At 42.0% G+C, this 16,463-nt stretch overlaps 1 protein-coding gene across 7 annotated transcripts in view; it reads right to left on the bottom strand.

Annotated features, from left to right (window-relative positions):
- LOC124796349 (DNA primase large subunit-like) overlaps window positions 1-16,463 on the bottom strand; it is a 189,125-nt gene that overhangs the window by 141,009 nt on the left and 31,653 nt on the right. For 2 of the 7 annotated variants that reach the window (XM_047260493.1, XM_047260499.1), the window contains exon 2: window positions 3,596-3,704. The exons of 4 other annotated variants lie outside the window; for them this stretch is intronic. In XM_047260493.1, the coding sequence (XP_047116449.1) occupies window positions 3,596-3,648 (53 nt within the window). In that variant the 5' untranslated portion in view covers window positions 3,649-3,704. Of the gene's footprint in view, window positions 1-3,595; window positions 3,708-16,463 lie in introns of all 7 variants that reach the window. One more of the 7 variants, XM_047260494.1, reaches the window with a different exon arrangement.

The raw sequence follows: 16,463 nt of genomic DNA, 5'->3' as shown, positions 1-16,463 counted from the left end.
CACACACACATGCCACTATGTCACTCAACATTAAAAACAGAGATGTAATTTTACTGACACAATGATCCTCATAAATTTTGGTTTCTGATGTTACATAGTATCGAACTAAGTTTTCTGTAATGCCAAGGAATTTGTGGAAATGCCTTGTTCCTTTTATTGCTATATAGTTTTCAAATCTGGTTTGAAGTGTTATTTTAATATTCAGAACCACTTCTTCTTTCTTGATCAGAAAATAGGTAATGCCTTTGACATTATCCTTACAAAAGACATACATGTCCTATACTGTGAGTATTTGATCTGTGGTTGGTCTTCGTAGGCTGGCTTTACTTCACATTTCGCTGTACCTCCTACTCCATCACATACATTTTTGCCATGGCAAGGTGCAAAAAAGTGCCATTCAGCCTCCAACCCAAAGTCTACTCTGCAGTTGCACAGATTTGAAAAATCCTTTTTGTTTTTATACTGACTACCACTTCCATCTGAAAAGTATATCAGCTTCTCAACCTTGGGAAAATTTTCTTTTATGTAATTTATTACATACTTTTGAAACACATGTACAGCCAAAGTGTTTACTCCAAGTAGTCACTTAGAATGTAAATTGAAGAACTGCAAACTTCATCTTTCTCATTTTTAAGTAGGGAATAAATGGATGCACTGTTACCTGGTCATTGACCCAGTGGTACCCTTGTACTGCATCCTGAATCACAAATGTAAAATTTTCTGCAAAATCAGCTAGCACTATGCATTCAGTTTCATGAAGTTATGCTTTTTTGTCCTTCAAAAACTTACTTTGGATTTTAGAAACATAGTGGTGACTTTTTGAGTTTTTGTTTAAGTTGTCAATTAAAGATTCCAAGTATTCTTCCTGAGACTCAACCACTTTTATCATTTCTGCCTTGTTAGTTGTGACCCACTGTTTGAAGGTAATACTGTCTGGCATTTCCTCACCATATTTGTGAAACAATTCAATAACAGTTTCCTTACCAGGGTATTTATTATACAAACTCATCATGCAGTCATAACTGTTAGTGTCACAGGCCATTAAATCTAGTAACTCTTTGTAGTTGAGATCACTGAGTTTTGCACCCACAATCATCAGGCTGACATTTTGTCCCTGAGGATCCAGCCAAAATACACCATGTATGGCGGATGTCACAAAATTCTGACCTTCCAATTTTGCATTCAGGATGAGAATTTTTGAAAGTTATGTAAAGTTCATTTAAGTTTGACACCACTAGTCGTTTCTGCTTTGTTACTTTAACTCTGTTTATAACAACTCTTTTGCTATCTTTGCAACCTGGGCACATTCTACTGTTTTTATCATCTTCAAAAAACTGCTGGATCTTTATAATTGTTTCTTCACTTATACCTACTCCTTTCTTCTTTCCTAAAACTGGAAGAATTTCAGGTTAGTTTAACCAAATGATGAGAAACGTTGAATTCATGAACAATTTTTTCTCTTGACCATGAGTCAGGGAGCAAACTTAAAATTTTAACTTTTTCCTCTTTAGATGTCATTGAAAATTTAATTTTTAATTTCTCCATTAAGCTCAAATATTCAGTGTCAGATGATGCTGGTGGTAGATTTTCTTCTTCTTTACAAATAATGTTGGCATCTGTATTATTAAAGCATGTTTCCAAGTCTTTTCTAATTTTGTCTGAAATTTGTTGCACCTTATTTTCAATAGCTGCTTCTCTCTTTCTGCTACTTAATTTTATTATTTTTGAAGCAGGAGATATTTCTAACAAGCAAAATCCAATATGATAACACTTCCTCATTAGGAATATAAATGTCATTAACAAGGTTACACGATTCTGATTATGGATTCACAAAAAATATTTTTGAGTAACAATTTGGGCACAGGGAATTCCCAGGAATCACATTACGTTTCACTTGGTACGCTGTTTCACTCTCACATAACAAGGATAAATGTTCAAGTTTTATTTCCCACAAACCTTTGGTAATAGGCTAAGTGGATCACAGCACTTTCTTCCAAAAATATGGTTGCACTCCAGAATATATTTCTTCTCATGATACTCACTCACTGATGTTACAGAAGAAGTTAACTGAAATTTAAACAAAGTTTGCCCAATTTCATCAAAGTCATTGAGATTTTTCAAGTTTTTTTTGAAACGGAACCGTAAAGTGTTTGACACACACTTCACTTGCTATCTGTCCAGCAGAACACTGTTCATCCATGTTATCACATTCCAGTTAATCTCTCAAAATTAATTACAAATAACACACAGAACAAAGCACATAACACATTCTCCACTCTCGAATTATGTACATCCACTAACAGAGGTTTCAGAACAGACTGACTACAACGTCACACCCAACAGTAATGTACTTCTACAATGCCACACCCAGCAAAAATAGACTTCTTTATTGACAATAAACCTAAACGTAAATGGGCATTTTTATTACCATAAAACAAAAGCGAAAGCTCTTATTCTTTAATATTGTATTATTAAAAATAAATAAACTAAATGAATATTAGGTGATAGTGTTAACTAAATATGTAACAAATTTTATTACAGTGAAACACCAAACCATTTAAATAGGCAATAGCCATAAGATCAGTTGTAGAGTAATGTGAATTATTTCCTCATTTTCAAAAATTCATATCTTTGTTCGCAGTCAGATATCAATATTAAAATTTTTACAGTACGTTGCTATCAAATAGGTGTACAAACACTGCAAAAATCATATTTTTACATTCAGTCCCACCTGAGATAACTAACCCCAAACTTAACAAAAAATGAAAATTTTCAAATTTCAAAAATTCATAAAAAATTAAGGAAACATTTGTAAGTGTTCTTGCTCTATATGAGGCTAGTAGTGTACGATATCTAACTACAGAAAAAGTAGACATTCATAAATCACTCCTTGTCTGTTATTTTTGGGCCTAAAACATGGATTTTTGAAAATTTGGATACCAAAATCTGGAAATCATTTTGACTGGTTATTTTTTAATTTAGGGTATTTTGTATAAGAGATAATGCTGTAGATGACACTTTTCTAAAAACAATAATGTCAATTGCAATGTTGCAGTGCAGAGAGATTCAAATTTTCGCTAATGTCTCCAGACTGAAAAATCGTCGAGGGCCTATGAATAAAAATGGCCACCATCCAGTAAAAGTGCAAGATAAATTATTTTAAGAAACTGTTTTGAACTTCTCGAGCAATCACATATAAAAAAAATTAAAATATTTAAAAATGGTCAAGCAACCATTACTGGACTACTTCATATGGATTGACCCAGCTCCCATAGAGGGAAAGGAGGTATTGAAAATAATTATGTAGTTTATGAACAAAAGATTCTCACAGACAGATGAGAGATTTTCTCAATGAGAATGGAATTAATATTAAAGCATGAGCAAGATTTAGAATACCATTTAGATTTGGTCCAGCAGTTTCTGTGTGAATGAGGAACGCATGCGTACAGATTTCTAGTATATTTTTCTTTTATCCTTTAAGGGATGGGCATCAATGGTAATGTATGTTGATGTAGTTTAAAGGAACGTATACTTGTGGAGAGTCTAAAAAATTACTGTGGCCTTAATATGCTTTGTTCTCTGTGCAAAGACTTACATTTTCTCCTTGTTACAGGGAAGTACCAGTATTCTGGCTGGAATTACACTCATATAGAAGAGTTCATCAGAAATGGTAATGCCAGTACTGGTGATGCTGGCGGTGTCTTCTGCTATGAGGGACAAGTTCTGCATTAATAAATGAGTCGTCAGCCCCTGACAAGTTTCTAAATTAAGGTGACTGCTACTAAATGTTGTTAATTTTTATAGTGAGACTTTGTAGGTTTGCTTTATTAAACAATGTTATCTGGTGAGGATTTGTACTGTTTTCTAAAGGGTGGTAAAATACTTGGAATTTTCTAAATTATAATATGACTATGTCTGTATAACTTTCTAAGGTTGGTTAGCTTTACTATAGCTTAAGTAGTTAAGCTTATTCCTATTTTTGCCAATACACAATGATTTTTTTACAAAAAGGTGCTGCATGAGAGGCTAATTAGTCAATCCACCTCATAGTCTGATTAAAATGTCAAGCTGAAGCAATGTCCGAGTATGAGTGGCAATCAGTAAGTAATGCAACATTGTTGTTTTTTTTTTCTTTTCTGAAAACAGGTTGGCTTACTCAGCTTTACAATACATCACATTGTTCCCTACTCTTTTGGTTACAAAACCCTATTTTTCAAAATAAGCTTCATTCAATGTGATGGCCTTACGCCACCTTACTGAGGGCCTATATGCCCACATGATACCACTCTACTGGTCAAAGTTGGAGCCAACGTCTTGCTGCATCAATAATCTCCCCATCATCCATGTACTGCTTCCCACTGAGTGCATCTTTCATTGGGCCAAACAAATGAAAGTCTAAAGGTGCAAGATCCGTGCTGTAGGGGGATGAGGAAGAACAGTCCAGTAAAGCTTAGAAGCCCCTCTTGGGTGCACAGGCTTGTGTGAGGCATTGCGTTGTAATGGAGGACAAGTTTGTTTGCATTTTTGTGGTGAGGAACACACTGAAATCATCCCAACATTGCAGTCATTGCTGTGTGTGACCGACCAGCATGCAGATCGGACAGGGTTTTACGACCTTGTCGGGATGACAGATGCCTCTGCCATCAACTCACGGTTTCATTCACTGCCATGTCTCTGTAGACATTCTGCCAGTGCCTATGAGTATCTGCAAAGCTCTAGTTTTCTGTCAAAAGAAACTCAATGACACGTCTCTGCTTGGAGTGCACCTCCATTGAAGACGCCATTTTGACGGCTATTTATAGCGCCGCCACCTATTGGAACTTCATGAAACTGTAAGAACTGAAGCAGGAATATACCACAAATATTTTTTAAATAAAAATCATATTAATCCTTGTATTAAAATATATAAATAGAAAATAAATGTTACACACTTAGATATGCTAAAAATAAAAATAATAAATTGGTCTCTTCCTGTTGCAGGAATCACAATTTGTGAGGATTAGGGGATGTGGACAGTGTGGCATAGGAAGGTTTGAATCCGTCAGGGCAATGTGTATAGACAGCCGAAGTGGTTAAAGTTGCAGTTCGCGATAAGCAGGAAATCTGGGTTCGAGTCAAAGTCCATCACAAATTTTCATTTGTCACTAACATCTTGCATATCTATACTTAGTACAGCTGATGCCAAATGAATTCGTAGTCTGCAAGTAAGTCTCATAAAATATATTGTCTCTACCAATGTGGTTTTATGAAACATTATAAAATAAGTGGATTACCTAAATATTCTATTGTATGTCATTTGGATGTCAATAAGAACCTTCTGTTATAGTAACTGGAAGATTGTTGTCTGTCAGATGCAACTGGTCTCAAAGTAAAATCTAGCTGCCTATGGTATATATAATTTTCAACTGTAGAGAAAATCAAACAATGGAAATTCCAGGTGGGAATATCAGCAATCATGAGAACAATAAATCGCGACTCACTGTCAAGATGACACATTGAGTTGCAGACAGGCACACTGAAAACATTATTACACACTAAGCTTATGGCCAAAGCCTTCTTCAGAAAAGATAGGAAAACACACACAAACAGGCACACCTCAAGCACACATAATGTTATCTGCAGCTGGACTACCAGTCCGGCTAGAGCAGCTAGATAGAGGGGTCATGTGTGTGAGATGTGCCAGCTTGTGTGTGGCAGCTAGATAGAGGGGTCGTGTGTGTGAGATATGCCTGCTTTTGTGTGTGTGTGTGTGTGTGTGTGTGTGTGTGTGTGTGTGTGTGTGTGTGTGTTCCTTTCTTTTCTGAGAAAGGCTTTGGCCTGAAGTTTGGTATGTAACAGTTTTTTCACTGTACCTGTTCGTAACCCCACGTGTCGTATTTATGGTGAGTAATACCATCCTTTTGAGAATTGTTAATCATAAGGAAAAGGTACTTATAAATCATTATGTAAAGACATTATGACATTAGCAGCACTATTGACACTAAAATCCATATGTTCTTTCGAATTGAAATGAAAAATAATCATGATAATTTTTTTTCAAAATGCTTACCTGACATAAGTACCAGTAGCTTTCAAAAGAAAAACAAAAACAGTTCGAATGTTTCAAGTAGATTAATAATTAATAAATGAGAAGAAAATACTCAAGTATTTGTTGTATAATTGATCCAAATAGTTCACAGGTGTACAGCCAAATGTCAGTGCCCAACCCACGTGAAAATATGTTTCAAAATGATTGCAAATCGTGTAAATGGGGTGCACCAGCCCAGTGTTTACCTAGTTCGATGTGCAAAACCACCTAAAAACCACATGCAGGCTGGACCACACACTGACCCCTGTTTTTAATCTGCTGTCCACTGATATGGGACAGGCCTGCCTCCCTTAATTCCATAAGCGGCATGCTTGCATGTGCAGCTATTCAGGATGGAGGGGGGGTTTATAGGTTAGAAAATAGAAAAATGCTTTCTCATTTACACAGGGTGACGTGTGACGATAGAGCATTCAGCTGACTTAAATTCAGAGATTTCCCAACAGCATTAGACATGCAAAATATTCTATATCCCTGCCATCTATACATAAGCAACCCCTGTGCGCAGTTAGTTTTGTTATACATTCTAAAAATAGGAAACAGTCTCTGTTGCAAGTGTTTTATTAATAATGATGCATTTCGATGCATTTCATGCAGTTAATGCAACTTCAGATTATCTTGAAAAGTGGAGACCACATTAGTCATATTTAAAAGTCATTGACATTATGGCATCTTCACATGCCATGGTTTAAGACTGTAACAAAAATTGTCTTTGCTTTTAATGATTGCTATCTAATTTGCATGCTGTATCTGTGACACTCTCCCCCATATGTGATAATACAAAACAAGCTGCCCTTCTTTGAACTTTTTCAATGTTCTCCATCAATACTATTTGATATGGGCCCCTCACTGCACAGCAATACTCCAGAAGATGGCAGACAAGTGTAGTGTAAGCAATCTCTTAAGTAAACCTGTTGCATTTTCTAAGTGTTCTGCCAATAAATTGCTATTCGTAAGTGTAGTCCCTAAGTATTTAGTTGAATTTACAGCCTTCAGATTTGACTGCTATATAGTGTAACCGAGATTCAGTGGATTCCTTTTAGTATTCATTGGAGCCAATTGGCACTTTTCATACCATGCTGGTATCTTGCATAAATCATTTTGCAATTTGTTTTGATCATCTGAAGACGGTAAAAGACAGCATCATCTGCAAACAATCTAAGAGGTTTGCTCCGATTGTCTCCTAACTTGTTTATTTAGATCAGGAACAGCAGAGGTCCTGTACACTTCCTTGGGGGATTCCAACAGTGCTATTATCTCGGCAAACTCTGAAAGGAACCTGACTGGTATACAATCTGTACGGGAGACCTTGCGTTTATTAAGTGATTTAAGCTGATTCGCTACACCAAGGATATCTGATTCTAAGTCAGTCATGCTGACAACTGTTTTTGATTCACAAGTCTGGAATATTTACTACTTCATCTTTGATGAAGGAATTTCAAAAAATAGGGTTTAGTATCTCTGCTTTAGTGGCACTGTCATCAGTATCACCACCACCATCATGCAGTGAATGTACCGATTGTGTCTTACTGCTGCTGTACTTTACACACAACCAGAATCTCTCTGGGTTTTCTGCCAGATTTGGAGACTGTGTTTCATTGTGGAAACTATTAAAAGCATCTTCCATTGAAGTTTTCGCTAAATTTTGAGCTTTTGTACACTTCACCAATCCTGCAGATTTTGCATTCTTTTTAATTTGGCATGTTTATTTCATTGCTTTTACAACAGTGTTCTTACTTGTTTTGTGAACTGTGGGAGATCAGTATCATCTCCTATCAAATTATTTGGTATACATCTCAATTTCCATCGATACCATTCCTTTGAATTCAAATTACATCTGGTCCATGCTTACACAGTCAGAATGGAAGTTGTGGAGACTGGTTTAGGACAGCGTCAAGTGAATTTGTATCTGCTTTCTTAAACAGATATATTTTGTTTTTATTTTTGGTGGTTTGGATATTACCATATTCAGTGTCACAACAACCACCTTGTCGTCACTAATCCCTTTATTCACCATGATACTCCTTATTTGCTCAGGATTATTTGTTGCTAAGAGGTCAGGTATGTTTTTGCCAACAGTTACACTTCGAGAGGGCTTCCTTCCTGTGTTTGCCCTGCACCGTTTTAGAATTTTGCCCTTTCTGTCATTTCCTAAGAACCTCTAACCTAAAAATCCACCCCATCCCCTCCACACTGCCCCTCTGCCCATGTAGCTGCTCTTCCTGGGTGGAGTGGACCCCTAATCTATTATGCAGAACCTGGAAACCCACCACCCTATGGCACAAACTGAGGAATCTGCAGCCTAAAATGTTGCACAATTGTCTGAACCTTTGATTCGGACCCTCTACTCAGCTCTGTACCAAAGAAATATGGTCAGTTCTGTCAATGATGCTACAGATGATGAGTTCCATCTCCACCTTGCAAACAAGACTGGTAGTCTTTACCATTTCAGCTAGCCGCCTCAAACCAGAGAGAATCTCTTCTGATCCAAAGCGACACACATTGTTAGTACCAATATGAGCCACCACCTGCAGTTGGCTGCACCCTGTGCTTTTCGTGGCATCTAGAAGCACCCACTTCACATATGAAATAACTCCCCCTGATGTGTAAATGGATTGCACACTGGATTCCTTCTCTGTGTAGCATATAACATTGGAGCTCCCAACTACCAGTAACCCCACAATCTGTAGATGTCCAGATCTTGTGGGCATATGGGCTTCCTCTAGAGCATGGTGGGCTATTGCATCTGGCTCAGGGTCTTTGTCAGCCACCGACAGTACTTGAACCTGTTTGTCAGACGAACTTGGGATGCCCTCCAGTCACCCCCTCCCAGAAAGTCCTTCGTTGCATGCCACACCCTGTAATGACCTCCCATGTGGCCATGGGTGTGGGGTCTGGGGTCAATCTCAGTGCAGGTAGTACTCGGTGTGGCCACAGCCACAGTAGTGGACCAGTTGGGCGACACAGTGGCTGTTCTGGACATTTAAATTACAGTTTAACTCAGTAAACTCTTTCGACAGAATATACGAGGGCAGGCCAAGTCCAACCTGTGAGACTGTCACCCAGACCGGGTGCTCATGACAAGATGTTACTTCTAGTGAAAGAATAAAGTTCAAAAACTAAGGAGAGCAGCAGAAGTAGAGAAGCTGAATCCGATATTCCACACGACAGCCAGCAGTCAATGCATTTTCTCTCCCATGCTTCCCGTTGGCTACTGAGAATGAATGGTTGCCAGTAGATCCTGTCCCACAAACAAACTGCCTTTGCTGAATTGACAAACCACTCCACAGATAGTCCACAACAAATTGTGCTTGAATGTTGCATGAGAATATTACAATTCAGGAATGTCAAAGAGCCTTGCAATGTCTCAAGCGATAGCTTTCACAGAACACTCTCTTAACATAAGTTGAGCCCTGCAAAGGCTCAATACCCAGTTAAACACAGTAAGAATGAATCCTGGGTGCACCAAGTTTCCTCTTTGCAAACTTATGCCAAGTGTTATGGGTCTCCTTCATGATGGTGGTATTCCGTGCTGATCACCTTGAGGCATACTTTGTGACAGCATGTGTCCTCTTCTTACCAGGCTACCCACTGAACACACGAACAACTGACTGGTGACCACTCTAGGCTCTTTATTTGTCTCATGATACAACCCCATCTCCTGATTTCATTTATAATCTGATGATCCAACTGCAACTCATAGCCCCCACCGACCCAGGATCCTTAACCAGTTTTGGCTAGAAGGTGTTTTCTTTTGCAACTGAGATACAGTATCACCAACCCGATCCTTACACTTAGCAAAAACCCAAAATTCATCGGCAGCTACTGACAATTAGCTACACCAATGTGCTCTGCAAACTGTTTAAAAGGCCAGTAGACTGGCGATAATGCAGAAATCTTAAATCACAGGGTCTTTTATCCCTCCCTACCAGGATTATCCATAACTGACCATGTGGTTGGGTTGAAAACAGAAATTCAATATGCTTTTTCTGAACACTGACATTTCACTGCACAGTTTTTAGATCTGCATAAGGTAAATACAACACTAAATGGCACCATCTCATTTTATTCACGCTCCTTGACTAAGGTTTTCATAGGCACCCTCTACCAACTTCTACCAACTTTTATTTATCAGTAGAGACGTCACGAGAGCAGGGGAGGAGACCGTGAGATCGATAGCAGAAAACGTGCCATGTGTGGTACTGAAATGGGATAGGGGAACCATCACATAGAAGACACAAATCAAAATCTGTCAATTGGAAGACCCCTATACATCGAAGTGGCACTCTCCAATAGGGGGTGGTGTGCACTGAAGTCTCCATAAGGAGAGGGCCTACCTGAACGAAGGTAGACAATGCAAAAGGTGATTCCTGGGGTCGTTTGCACTCATACCACTATTGCTTCCAGGTTGGTACTACGGTGGATCCCGTCACTAAAGACATTGGTGTGAACCAAAGTGCAGACCCCTCCCGATACTATCTTGGGGCTGGCACGGTTCCAACAGAATGCCCCATAATCACAAAATGAGGGAGTGGTCATCATGGAACTGCATTTCTTGAAGAGCAAGACAGAATGTAGGACAAGAGGAAAAAAGTAGTTTTATATCCGGTGGGTGACAGTAATATCCATTGCAAATTCCACTGGCTTAACATGTGGTGAGAGCACAGGTTAGACATAAAGAACCCGAGAGGAGGTCATGTCACCAGGTCAGTGGTCATCAAGCGATGAGGATGGGCTGACATCCATAAATGAGATGTCAGATTCAGGTTGCGAAGGGGGAGACAGCACCTCCATGGGCACCGGTGGGGGAGGGGAGGGTGGGGGGGGGGGTGTACTTGTCTTTGACTTTTGTTGTTTCTTCTTCTTCTTCTTCTTCTCCTCCTCCTCTTTTGGAGGTTGAGGAGGCAGGGCACAGAGGGGCAGCAGTCTTCTGCTAGATCCAGAATAGGAAGAGAGTGGGTGACCTTGGGGCACAGTGGCCAAGTTGTGGTAGCAGACCTGCAGCTGAGAGACACTGGGATAAGGGGTACCAGGGTGGAGCCCCTTCACTGGGGGGGGGGGGGGGGGGGGGCACTTCTTTGGCTAGGGAGGGGGAGCAGCACCCAGAAGGGAGAGCGTGGGAACCGTAGGGGAATGGGAGACCAGAGGGAGATAGGGCTGGGCTAAGGAAGAGGTAGGAGGGGGAAAGGATGCAACAGAGCAAAAGTACAAGAATTTGACACTGGGTGGTGTCATTCATATTTTTTGGCACGCCTCAGCATAAGACAGACAATCCAGGAACTTTTACTCTTGTATCTGGGCAATATGGCGAGAGTGGTGGTCATGACAGTGGTCACAAACAGGTGGCGGAACATTGCGGCACCATCACGGAGTGGGTGGCCACAGCCACTAGAGAGAGGGTCCACCGTATAGTGGGGAGATACGTCCAAAATGCAAACACCAAAAGTTCCTCACGGGTTGTGGGATGTGTGGCTTCAAGTCACATCGGTAATGCATAACCTTGACCTTGAGGTAAGTGTATCCACCTCTGCGGACTAGGCGACAGAAGCAGCTCTGATCAACAGGGAGCCCGACCGCATCGTCAAACTTGCCCTCGATACTCCCCACAAAAAACAATGGCTTTGTGGTGGTGAATGTGTAACCGTCCATTCTAGTACAGACCAGGTAGTGCGGTAAGTGTTTCATTTCGAGGTGGTGAACCTGGCCCCCCTTCCAGGATGTAGACAGGGAAGGGAAGGCTGTAGGGTCATACAATCATACAAAGCAGCATTAAATGATCTGCTCCCACTAGAAGAGAGGGCCATTGGAGAATGGCCACATTTTTGCAGCTTTATACACTTAATGTGCCAAGCATCTGCCCTGACACCACCCACTCTGATCAGGATCTCTCCCTATAGGTGCCACCCAGCCACAACAACGGCTGTTTGGCACAGCGGCCGTTCCCTGGAGTTCCAATGCTCCAGGACGAGAAGCAACCACTCCTTGGCATACATGGGGAGGGAACGGTTCAGGTATCAGTAGTGTAATCCCTATGTTGTGAGGGGGCTTAGCCAGATGGGTACATAACAGCCACACCACACGGACTGGCTACACATGTTGGTAATGTAGCAGGGTGGAGGGGAAGTAAGGGGGGAGAGTAATCCATGCTGTAAATGCTAGGGAGATAGTTCTTCCACAGACAGTTCAACTAAGGACAGAAAATTCAGAAGTGGAGCTCAAACCCCAAGGGAGGGGACCAAAAATGCCGAAAAGGATGAAAGAACAGGCAAGAGGAACAAAATCACACGGAATACAGTGAACGATGTGGATAGCCAGGTCAACATAAATAAAAACACCAAGGGAGGCGAAGGATGGGGCGGTGGGGAAGAAGCCAGGATGGGGAGGGAGGAGCATGGCAAAGGAGATGAAGCCTGGGAAGAAAGAATGGGCTGCAATAGCTTAGGGCTCTGTGTGCACCACGCATAAACTCACGAAACAACGAGCTCCCTAGGGGGTCCACAGATTGGGTTGTTCATACAATGGGGAGACATATCCAAAACATTGATATGTAAATGATCAAAGTCAGGTGGGAAGTACAGCTTCACCTCATAATGGTAGAAGATAATTTTAACTTTCTCAAAAAGTGAATCTCCCTCAAATGCAAGGATAAGTGCTCTGGTGTCAAGCTCGTTGTGTGGCAGACGGCAGTGTATACGACATACAAAGAGGACCCCTTGTTTCTTCAGGTTTTTGTGTAATTCCTCGTTCACTTGCAGCAGTAAGTAATGGTGAAAATTAGAGCCTTAAACATATTCAGGTTCTTACCAGATATTATGATGATGGTACACCACCCAAGTATACTGGGAGAAAGTAACACTTCTGTTTTGATTGACACAGAACTACTTCATAGTTTACTGTGGGAAGAAATTTCTCCAAACACATTTTCATTATTATCTATAAAAAACATAGACTAAGTAGTTACAAACCACCCTCCATCAGTACAGACACAAACCAGGGACTGTGGCAACTATGCTTCTGCAGTTTACTTGATTTTACTTTCCTCTCATGGTGTGGCTGAGTAGTCAAAGTTCTTGGCATCATAATGACCTGCACTGAAGCACTCAGATTTGTCTGAAAAGATTGCTATAGCCTCAGGTGGCAACCAGCTTATAACAGTCTTTTCACTGTGAGAGATATGCAACATGATGCAGCTTACTCTGAACAAAGACTCTCCCCACAGGTGCCACCCAGCCAGAACAATGGCCATCTGGCTTGATGGCAATTTTCCCAAGTCCCAGTGCACCCAAACAGACAGGCACAAACTTCTCAGCATTTGCAGAGAGGTAAGAGCTCAGGCACCAATAGTGCAGTCTCTGCTTAGTCAAGGGGCTACACAAACATGCAGATGTGTGACCACCCATCACATGAGCTAGCTTACATGCTGAGTATTGATTGGTTGGTTTAAAAAACAGGGGTAAGGGACCAAACTGCAAGGTCATCGGTCCCTTGTTCCGATTTAAACAATTATACAAGGGTGAGAACAAAAACAAGACTTACAACACGATAGAAGGCATACAAACACTAATTAAAGAAAACCCCACAGAGACGCAATAAACAGGTAGAATGAATTAAAATAACAGAGCAGATGACCATGGCAGGCTGATCACGAGAATAAAAAGGATAAGCTAGCCAATCTGCGACACATTAAAACCACCAGCCTAAAAGCACTAGGACACAGAGGGACAAAGGACATGCTCTAAAACTTACAGAGAATTATAAAACCCACTTTCACGGATAAAACTTAAAACCAAATCAGCCGATGAGCGTTGTCTGCTAAAATTAACGGTAATGAGTCTGACAAAAGAAAATCATGACGCAAGGCAACCAAAGGAGGACAGCCCAACAATATATGGGCCACTGTCAACCAGGCGCCACACTGACACTGAGCTCAGTCTTCACAGTGCAGGAGGTAGCTGTGGGACACACAAGCGTGGCCAATGCAGAGCCACCAGATAACCACAGAGTCCCTGCAAGAGGCCCTCATCGAAGACTTCCACGCATTTGCAGTCTCCTTATGGGCATTCAGTTTGTTGAGTGTACTGAGATAATGCCATTCCATCTCCCAAAGCCGAAAAACCTTGGAGTGCAATAATGAAAGCAGGTCAGTTACGGGGATGCTGACCTCCAGAAGCAGTTTCTGTGTAGCCTGTTTGGCCAGCCTGTCGGCAAGCCCATTTCCTGGAATTCCAACATGACCTCGGGTCCAGACAAACACCACTGAACGACTGGACCATTCCAGAGCATAGACAGACTCCTGGATGGTCACTGCCAAACGATGGCAAGGGTAGTACTGGACAATAGCCTGTAGGCTGCTCAAGGAGTCAGAACAGAGATGAAACGACTCGCCAGGGCATGAGCGGATGTGCTCAACAGCACAAGAAATGGCTGCCAGGTCTACAGTGAAAATACTGCAGCCATCTGGCAAAGAGTGCTGTTCAATATGCCCTCCATGAACATATGCGAAGCCAACATGATCATCAGCCAGTGAGCCTTTGGTATTTACTACTTCATAGCCCCGGTACGTGTCAGGAACCAAGAGGAAGTGACAGCGGAGAGCTGTGGGATTAACTGAGTCCTTAGCACCGTGTGAAAGGTCCAGGGAAGCTTCAGCTTAGGTGTACGGGAATGGACCTCAAATATAGGTGGTATATGCACTAGGTTGATGAAACGCATTGCTGAGGGTGCCGACAAACCATAAACCAGACTCCCATAGTCAAGGCAGGATTGTACAAAGGCTCTGTAGAGTTGCATAAGCGTAGAGTGATCTGCACCCCAGTTGGTGTTGCTCAGGTAGCAGATTGCATTGAAGTTTTGCCAGCACATCCGCTTAAGCTGACGAAGGTGAGGAAGCCAAGTCAATCGGGTGTCGAAAACCAGTCCTAAGAATCGATACGTCTCTACTTTAGTGAGTGGATCATCATTAAGGAAAAGTTCTGGTTCCGGATGAACAGTACGACACCAACAGAAGTGTACGACACATTTTCTGTGGATGAAAACAAGAAGCCGTGGGCTAGAGCCCATAACTGTGCCTTGTGGATGGCTCCACGAAGGCACTGCTCAGAAACACCAGTACTGGAAGAGCAGTATGAAATGCAGAAGTCGTCTGCATACAGAGAAGGTGCGACCGATTGCTCTACAGCTGCTGCTAGACTGTTAATGGCTACTAAAAATAGGGATACACTCAATATGGAGCCCTGCGGGACCCCATTCTCCTGGATACAGGTTCAGCTATGGGAGGCACCAACTTGGACACAGGAAGTATGGAGCGACAGGAAGTTTTGGATAAAAATCAGGAGTGGGCCTCGGAGACCCCACTCATGTAAAGTGGCAAGGATATAATATAACCAGATGGTGTCATACGCTTTCCGTATATCAAAACAGACGGCACCCAGGTGTTGGTGTCTGGAAAAGGCTGTTCGGATGGCAGACTCTAGGGACACAAGATTATCAGTGGTAGAGCGACCCTGGTGGAAACCACCCTGGTAGGGAGCCAGTAGGCACCGTGACTCCTGGAGCCAACAAAACTGCCGACTCACCATACATTCTAACAGCTTACAAAGAACATTGGTGAGGCTGATGGGCCGATAGTTATCTACATCAAGCAGGTATTTGCTGGGTTTGAGCACAAACGATGGTGCTCTCCTGCCATAGTGACGGAAAGAAGTCATCACACCAGATCCGGTTGAAGATGATGAGAAGATGTCACTTGTAGTCAGATGAGATGTTTGATCATCTGACCGTGGCTCCAATCCGGCCCGGGAGCTGTGTCGTGGCAGCGGACAAGGGTGCTGAGGAGCTCCCATTCTAAATGTAGCATTATAGGGTTCACCGTGGCATTCAGTGAACGAGAGGACTTTCATTTCCACCCGCCGTTTGAGGGTGTGAAAGGCTGGGGGGTAATTCTCCAATGCAGTGGCTTGAGCATAGTGCTCAGCAAAGTGCTCGGCAATTGCGTTTGCGTTGCTAGATGACACGCCATTGACGTTAATGCCAGGGACACCTGTCGGGGTCTGGTACCCGAAAACACGTCTCAGCTTCGTCCGGACTTGGGAAGGTGACATATGGCACCCAATGGTCGAGACGTAGCTCTCTGAACACTCCTGTTTCCGTCCTTTTATAAGCTGGCAAACACGGGCACAGAGTCGTTTAAAAGCTATTAGATCCTCTAGGGAAGGATGCCACTAATGTCGCTGTAGAGCCTCAGCAATTTCCGGTGACCACCAAGGTACTGACTTTTTGCTGGGGGCACCCTAAAGAACAAGGTATCATGTTTTCTGCCGCAGAAACGATCATTCTAGTGATCCGCTCAACCACCACATCGATGGTACTATGTGGGGGA

The sequence above is a fragment of the Schistocerca piceifrons genome, chromosome 4, assembly GCF_021461385.2.
Source record: "Schistocerca piceifrons isolate TAMUIC-IGC-003096 chromosome 4, iqSchPice1.1, whole genome shotgun sequence".
NCBI classification, from domain to species: domain Eukaryota; kingdom Metazoa; phylum Arthropoda; class Insecta; order Orthoptera; family Acrididae; genus Schistocerca; species Schistocerca piceifrons.
This window is presented reverse-complemented; position numbering and strand designations above follow the sequence as displayed.